This window comes from Tupaia chinensis, unplaced genomic scaffold (genome assembly GCF_000334495.1).
Source record: "Tupaia chinensis unplaced genomic scaffold, TupChi_1.0 Scaffold000226_1, whole genome shotgun sequence".
Classification (NCBI taxonomy): Eukaryota; Metazoa; Chordata; class Mammalia; order Scandentia; family Tupaiidae; genus Tupaia; species Tupaia belangeri.
In genome coordinates, this window is record NW_006159701.1 from 1,696,028 (window position 1) to 1,704,731 (window position 8,704).

The following is an 8,704-nucleotide window of genomic DNA, read 5'->3' on the forward strand; positions in this document are numbered from 1 at the left end:
ACAATTGCTCTCTGGCCCTTTATACAAAACGTCTGCAGCCCAGCTGTGGCCACACAGCCACAGTGTAAGGCTCTGCAAGGCTGGAAGCCACGGGAAGACTGGGGTTTGGGTCCCCTGGCCCCAGGTTAACTTGTGCACTCTGGGCACGCGTGCACATGTGCACATGCCTATGACCCTGGCTGGCTGGATGACTGGTGGGATGAGGGGTCTTGGTGTGTGACCCTATGGAGGGCACTTGTCTTTGTCTCTCTCATGGAAGAAAGAAAGAAAGAAACACAATACAAACTGTCAACCCTTGACATGGGCATGAACATAAAGATAAAGCGATCTTCCAAACAGCCCTAGAAGACAGAGCTCATCTCTAGGTCCTCTGAGTTCTAGCCCATACTGAAACAAATGGCTTGAATGTCCGTGCAGATCAGAACATGTCCCTCGGAAATTTTGTAGTTGGGGGAAGTGCTTCTTGGTAAAGTATTTCATGATGACACCCTCACGCTAACTTGGAGCTCATCTGCCACACACAGGCTGCCAATGTCCTAATGTGGCAATGAATAATTGATCTCCTCACTGCCCTTGAAGGTCACTGGAACTGTGGCAGGTTAGAAGGGAGCTGTCAGCGGCTCTGTGCTGCCTTCTGGTGAGAGCCTGATCCAATCCCAACCCCGGTCCTCTGGCTGCTCCCCCAGTGCTCCTCCCAGCCATCCCATGCCCTGCCCCCGATCCCTGGCAAACAGAGGTAGAAGCTGATCCACTGAAGGTAAGATGGCAAAGGGGCACAGGGAGTCTTGGTGGAAAGCAACATAACGAAGCAGCCCTTGGGGAGGGGCGTGCTCACCATCCCATCTGGACCGTAACTGACCATTCTGCAGAGGACTCGGCTTCTCTAGACAGCAGCAGAGGACCAGGAAAACCAGGTCAGCCATTTGCTATGCCAGTCTGGGACAAAAAAGCAATACAAGATCTCTCCCAATTATAGAACTGGCAGCTGTCGTGTGTGGTTACAAACCCACTCCCTAACCAGCAGGCTGATCAAAGTCGGTTACCCCTGCACTCTTTTTAGAAAAGACTAGCTTTTCTTCTTCCATAAAACAGCATTCGATTTCCTGGGGCCTAGCCAGCACCAAACCTACTTTACATGAGAGCCCGAGGAGGCTGTTGTCATAACGACACGCATGGGCCTTGACAAGCCAAGTGGCACATCCCTGTTAAAAGAGTCACAGAGCAAGGCAAGTGCCCGCTCTTCACCTTCCTGACCATCCTGGGAAGGGCTTGACAGTCAGGGGACAGAGACTGGGAAGGGGGAACGAGAAATAAGGGGGAATTCTGGACCTGCCACCTCCATGAGATCTTTTGCCTGCATGAGGCTCAGACTCAGTTCTCCTACTGGAAAAATGGGAGTTACCACGCCTACCTCGCAGAGCTGCGGAAGGCTTGGCTAAAGTAACAGAGGTAAAGTAGTTAGTATTCTGCAGACAGAGCAGAGTCCACCTCGAGGAGCAGTCTGCGCTCTTGTTTTCTTTGCGGGAGGAAGGTAACAGGAGAGATATCATATCCACGTTGTTGCATCCAAACACCTGGCCTTCGAAATAACATTGGAGGCTGGGTGCTATTCAGAATTGGACACGAAAGCCACCACCAGGGAGATGGGCTGTGTAAAGCTGCCACCCTAAGTCCCCTGTGCTGCTGTAAGGGGGAGGTGGGGAAAGTCGCTCAGCCGCGGTAGCAGAACGAGGATGCAGGAAGCAAGCAAGCCCCAGCTTGGTGATGTGGGGCCTGTGGACAGGGTGCAGATAAGCCAGACAGCTCCGGAGAGCAAGTCTCTTGCTTGGGGCTCTGTGCAGGAGAAGCTGAGCTGCTCCCAGCATTCCCTCCCCTCTGTCTTCCAAGGTGACTTGCTCATTTGTGGAGGGTCACAAGCCCTGCATGCTAATAAGATCCGGCTTAGAATAATATAGATTTAAGAATAAAAACAAGGCAAGCCCCAGGACACCATTTGCCCTGCAGCAATTGCAACCTGCTGGTTCTACTGCTACCACTTTCCCTGCCAACTGAAGCAAGGCTGTTACCATAGCAACTGAATCTCCAGCGTGGGCCAGGCCAGGGGACCACTCTAAGTGAGGAAGGGGCCCCCTGGAAATGGTAAGGACATTGGCTGTCCCAGGCCTTCTAGGAAGGAGCATCAGATCACCACAGTGAAAGACTGGCACTGTAGAGGGAACGCAGAGACCCTGGGGAACTCCCAGTGCAGGCTGGGACACTCCGCAGAGTAGTTTCCGGCTGACACGGAACCAAGGGCTGCCCAGGCTAAGACATGAGTCTGTTAGCAGGAGCAGCACCACAATGGCTGCGTGTGCGGTCTCTGCCTGCATGAGCCGTTTCTGGAACAGGAGGGCCTATTGCCACCCCCGCACTGCTGACATGGAATCAGAGCTCAGGAAGGGAAGGGCTTGTGTGCAAGGAGTTCGGCTCAGGTCTTCCTTCCTGCAAGGCTTGCACTTTAAGAAACCGGAAGAGGAGGAGGAGAGAACGGGCACCTGTTGGAGCCTCTGCACCAGGCACTGTGCTATGCTCGTGGCTCCCTCTCGGTCTGCACCCGAGTCACTCGTACTCACCCCCCAGAACCCCAGGAGGGAGGTCCTACCATCACCTTCAAGGTATAAACAAGAAGCTCTGCCCAGGTTCATACAGCCGAAAGCTAAGCTCTCGTCCTTGCCCCACTGTGAGTGCAGTGCCCTGCGGAAAGTACCTTCCTGGCCTGGCTGTTCCTAGGTGACAGGGAGGAGCAAAAGAAGGTCCGGAGGGACACTCACCACCTCCTCGATGGCGGCGCTGTCCCCTAGCAGTGGCTCTTCGGCCAGCAGGGCCAGCAGGAGCCCTTTCACGCTGTGAGTGTACAGGCTCATCTGCACCAGGCCCACGCCAGACCCTGCTGGAGCCGACCTGGAGTTGGTGCTGCCTGCAGAGGGGCTGTTGTCCTGAGGGTCTGCCGATTCCACGCCGCATTCCAGGCCAGGGGCTGCGTGGCTCCCCAGGACCCCATCGATGCAGCGCCCCACTCCTTGTTCCCACACGGGAAGCTTACTTCCACTCTGTCCTGGGTCTAAGCGAGGCAAGGACAAGGGTCTGCTAGTCCCTCTTGAGAGAGGGTCTCCTCTGGGAGTGGGGACTTGGCTGCTGTTAGGAAGGCCTTCGGGCTCTTCAAGGGCTCCATTCTGGGTGAGCGTCTCTGAAGGGAGGAGGCGGCCGGTGGCTGTGTCCTCAGGCTGTGTGGGCTCCAGGTTGCTGAAGTCGCTAACAGATTCCTCACTGCAAGGATCACTGCTATCTGGGAAGGCAGTGTGACCTGAGGCCGCTCCCTCTTCCTGAGCTTCTGGGATGTGGAGTTCAGATAAGTCCAGCTCCCCTCGGGAAGAGCTGGGCTCCTTCCCTAGGGAGCGGCTGAGATCAGGCCCCCAATCTTGGGCTGTGCTGTGCAGTCTGGTGGGCCCGATGCTCTCCAGATCATAGTCAGACAAGTGTCCATTCTCCCTCCTGCCACTCGGCCAAGCCTCGTCAGAGGACGTGGGCTCTGGGGTGGGCACTGATGTACTGGCCGTGGAGTCCGTATGTCTGGCAGCGTGTTCTTTCGGGGCACAGGTGCTCCAATGCTGTGGCGGGGGCCGGGCCGAGCCAGCCTGGAGTCTGGCTAGAGATGCAGGAGAGCTGGCGAACGGCACAGAGGTGAGAGGGGCCTGTGTGCTGAGCACACGGTGTGACCTTCCACAGGGACGCGGGGACACTCTGTGTTCCAAGAAGCACAGGCATTTTTGACAAGGGGGTGTCTGAGGCCACAGAGCCCAAGATGCCACCCTGGTCAAACACCAGGAGTCCAAACAAAGCCATGTGTGGCCCACGGGGCTCCACGTCATGCTACCAGGATCACCTACCCAGAAGGGCCGTGCCCACTGAGTGAGCCACCCGTACTGGGAGGGTCTCCTACAAGTCGGACCCTGTCCTAGGTACTGCATTCACTAGTCCCTATGGTCATGATGAACCCAAGAAAGGGATTATTGGGCCCATTTTACAGATGAAAAAAGTGAGGTCCAGGGAGGAATCAGACTTGCTGGTCACCCGGCTGATAAGTCAGTGCTCTGGGATGTAAAAGCCACCCTCAGCTCAGGATGCCAGGCTGACTCTTCCCACCTACTCAGGTTCCAGATGCTCCCCTGGGAGACAGAGCACTGGGGAGCTGAACTCAGGTAGGCCTGAGTGGACCACAGGACTGTTTATAGGAGCTGGGAGGGAGTCCCTCAGGAGCGGGTTGGGGGAAGCCCCCACAGGCTCCCTTACCGCGGCATCCACTCCAGTGGGAACTCACGCAGGCTGCCGACTTCCTCTTCCGTCAGGAACACAGGGATGATCTGGACATTTGGGGGAAGTGCTGCTCCTGGAATTGCAGAGCAACATGACTTTCCCCTAGCAAAGCAGAGAGGGGCCCTGCCTGTCCTCAAGGTGAAGCACCCGACCCCATGCACAGCCTGGTGAGCAGCGCTGGGAGTGCATTCAGCAGCTCATGGCAAAAGCCACTAAACTGTACTCTGGTTTCTGTGACCATCAAGGAAGGGCTGTGCGGGCAACATCACTCCCTGCTGTGGAAAGGCTCAGCAGGAGGAAGCTCACTGGCACTTGGAGGAAAAATAAAGCCCAGCTTCAGTGGTATAGTCAACAATGTACTGATCTGCAGTGCTGGCAGCCGCGTGGCTGACCACAGTGGTACGGGCAGTGGTGTGCTGATCTGTGGTGCTGGCAGCCACGTGGCTGACCTCAGTGGTACAGTCAACAGTGTACTGATCTGCAGTGCTGGCAGCCACGTGGCTGACCTCAGTGGTACGGGCAGTGGTGTGCTGATCTGCAGTGCTGGCAGCCACGTGACTGACCTCAGTGGTACGGGCAGTGGTGTGCAGATCTGCGGTGCTGGCAGCCATGTGGCTGACCACAGTGGTACGGGCAGTGGTGTGCTGATCTGCGGTGTTGGCAGCCGCATGGCTGACCTTAGTGGTACGGGCAGTGGTGTGCTGATCTGCAGTGCTGGCAGCTGCGGGGCTGACCACAGTGGTACGGGGAGTAACGGGCAGTGGTGTGCTGATCTGCAGTGCTGGCAGCTGCGTGGCTGACCACAGTGGTACGGGCAGTGGTGTGCTGATCTGCAGTGCTGGCAGCTGCATGGCTGACCTCAGTGGTACGGGCAGTATGCTGATCTGCGATGCTGGCAGTCACGTGGCTGACTGAAGGTGTGAACCCTGACTGGACCTGAAACACACTAGGCACATGGGCCTCAGGTCCTGATGAGCTAGAGGGCTGGAAGGCTGACAAGACCCTGCTGAGGGAGCCTATCTCACTCTCTCCCAAATGAAATAAAACAAACTTAAAACAAGAAAAAAGACATAAGCTGGAAAAAAAATAGCAGTACCATTGGACCAAGGGATCTGCCCCAACTTAGGCTTCAAAATAAAACAAACGCATCCTTTCGAGGACATCGTATCATCCAGCAGAAGGCTTTCCTGACAGCTGCCACTGATCTGACCCCTCCCTCTGACCAGGATCCCCTGGAATTCGTCTGAGCAGTCTCACCATATGGAGGTGAGGAGGGCCTGAATGCAGGGATTTGAAAGGAGTGCCAACAATCGTCAGCTTTACAGGGAGGACTCGGGGGCCTTCAACTCTCTGCTGGCCTCTCTCCTAATCCCAAGGGCCAAGCTAATAAACATCCCAGAACACACCGCCTTTCACGCAACTTGTATGAGGACGGATGGCCTAAAGACTGCCAGTCTCACGATGCGACAGGGCAGAAGGGACTTACCCTGTTCCTGCGGAGCATCCCCTCCTGCGGGCCGTCTCTGAAAACAAACACACAGAAGCTGGTGCTGGGCCCTGCGTTCTCTTGACCTGAGCAGCAGGAGCCCACTGTGCCATCTGTTCCTAGTCAGCCAGGCCCAGAATGCTTGTCCCAGCCACAGGCCGTGGGCCAAGCAGATGGAACAGCAGCTCCCCCGGCTGCTGGCTCTCACCGCGGCAGGATGAGGCAAGATGGGCCTACACAGGCTACACACAGCAGCCCCATGCGAGCCTGCATCACGCTGTGGGCTCACATCTCTGCCTCTCCTCGGGAAACAAGCAGAGGATCTGTGCCCCTTGCACACCTTTGGGGAATTCACCTTCCAGAAAAGAACCACATTTGCCACAGCTCCTAATGCAGAACTCACGATAATCCATTAAACAGAAATGTGGGAGGCCTGTGGCCCTCACTATAAGGAATCTGACCTAGGGGCCCCAACAGTGGTGCAGCAGAAAAACACAATGCTCTTAGAAGCTGACCACGTAGGAGGGTTCTGAGTTCATGTCCAGAGACCTCCCTGAGAACATCGGGCACATGCATGGCCACGACCTAGGACTGGCTGAAGCTGGGGGTGGACTGCAGCATCAGGACCCCGCTGGGGTCCTGCTGTGTCTGTGTCTCTCCTGGTAGGTAACTTTTTAAAATTTTCGCTACTGGGTGTGTGCTCACTGGTGACAGAGAGAAAGTGACAGAGCACCCCCCAGTGGGGATGGCTACACCACAATCCCTTCTCCATTCTCCCCTTGGGATTTTGGGCAGACATGCACACATGCCTAGCTTGTTTTTCACGCCACTGGGTCCAGGACTCGAGTGACACAGTTGGCCATGTGGGATCCAGCTGCCTTAACCTCCATGCCACCTGCTGGCCCAATAAATGCGCTTAAAAAAAAAAAAGAAATTAACCAAAACAGAATACTACACTAGAGCTCTTTTATTTGTCCTGTTTTACAATCAAAGCCAGAAATCTGAGATTTTCTCAAAAGACAAGGAAGACAAAAATCTCATCTCAACCTGAAGGTTCTAAAAACCCTCCCAAACAAAATAAAAACCAAGCAAAACCTGCTTTGCAGTATGTTATATTTTAGTATAGTCCTGTCCCTCTAGACGAAAATTCTTAAAAAAACAAAAACATGCAACTGTTTACCTCCAACTAACATATCTATTCCTTAAGTCCAAAGACTTGTATATTTTAAGACTACACTAGATAAAAAATTCTTTTTTTCTGTTTAAAATAGTAACATTCAATTCTTGTCATTAAGACATCTTTGGCTATTTAAATGGCTGATTAAAATTTCATGACGTTAAAGTGGTATGGGTAAATTAATCACTTCCCTCCCTCAGATCAGCAATTAGCAAACTCCCCTCAAGGACAAGGTGCAAACAGTTGTGCTTTGTGAGCTGTGATCTCCGTCCCAGGGACTCTGTATGCCGCTGGAGCTCCAAGCTGTGCAATAAAACTTTATTTATAGGCAGCTGGCCCACAGGTCTCAGCTTGCCAACTCCTACTGTAGACATTTAAGTTTTATGTGACTTTTCATTTTCATAAATCCCTGTTGTGTACAAATCTTTTTCAGCAGTTAGATTATTTCCTTACGATAGATCTCTAGAAGCTGAATTATTCAGAAAAGGAAGGGGCATCCTTGGTGCTCTCATCAAATAGTTTACCAGAAAGGCTTGCTTATTTATTTATTTATTTATTTATTTATTTATTTATTTGCTAGCGGGCACATGTGCTCACCAGAGAGAGAGAGCGAGCCTGCGATATTGAGAGAAAGTGAGAAAGCACCCTATGGGGGATGGTCACACTGTTACCTCTTCTCCATTTCTCCTTTCAGGATTTGGGGCATGTACACACACATGCATCTGGCACATGTCTCAAGCTCCAGGTCCAGGACTCGAACTGTACAATCAGCCATGTGGGATTCAACTGCCTTAAACACCATACCACTGGCTGGCCCTGAACAAGTTGTTCTACTTGACAACTCCACCAGCTGTCGGTAAGGAGCCTGAATAGTGCCTTGCCAGTGTTTCAAACGTCTGCTCGTTTAACGAGTATAAAAAGAGCCTTGTGATATTTTGAAACCATATTATCATACTCAAAAAAAAAAAAAAAAAGACACAACAAAAGCAAACAGGGGTCCCACTGCACTAAACTGAGCATGCTAAACTGCTAGAAGTTACATGGCCAACAACAGGGTTGAAGCTTGAGTGACCCTGAAACACACGGGCACACATGTCCAAGACCCTGTTAAGCTGGAGGGCTGGGAAATGGGGTCACGGCATGACAAGACCCTGTTGCAGGTATCTGTCTACTTGGCTCTCTTTCACACATGTGCTCTTGTGAGCAGGTGTGATTTTTTTTATCCCCACTGTAAAAATATTAAATTGGGGTTGGCCCCATTGCCTAGTGGTTAAGGGAATTAGACTGGCCAACCATAGTTCAAATCTTAGCCCTGGCAGCTTGAAAAACACACCAGGTACACATGCGTGTGTACTCCAAATCCTGACAGGATGGGAAAATGAAAGGATTGGGGCGTGACTACCTCCCACTGGGGGAGGAGGTGCTTTCTCCTTCTTTCTATTTCTCTCTGACATATGCACGTCCCTCTTGCAATCACGGGTGTGGTGGCGCCCACCCTATGGCAAAATAATCAATACAAAAATCAAATCAATACAAAAAGAAATATTTAAAAGGGTTTCTATTTTCCTGTCTTTCTATGGACATATCCTTTATAGCCTGTCTCAGAAAAACCTCACGTGTTTTTGACACACAGGCTGTCCTGTGGGAGGTCAAATTCTCATAGTTCCACTTGACCGGAAGGAAAACTG

General features: G+C 52.7%; 1 protein-coding gene across 1 annotated transcript in view; it reads right to left on the reverse strand.

The window, feature by feature from the left end:
- The window catches only part of HPS4 (HPS4 biogenesis of lysosomal organelles complex 3 subunit 2), a 41,278-nt gene that overhangs the window by 7,838 nt on the left and 24,736 nt on the right, over positions 1 to 8,704 (reverse strand). Inside the window, exons 9-11 of the mRNA XM_027771586.1 lie at positions 5,840 to 5,876; positions 4,330 to 4,426; positions 2,811 to 3,702 (exon numbers count right to left, since the gene is read on the reverse strand). Of these exons, the coding sequence (XP_027627387.1) occupies positions 2,811 to 3,702; positions 4,330 to 4,426; positions 5,840 to 5,876 (1,026 nt within the window). The remainder of the gene's footprint in view (positions 1 to 2,810; positions 3,703 to 4,329; positions 4,427 to 5,839; positions 5,877 to 8,704) is intronic.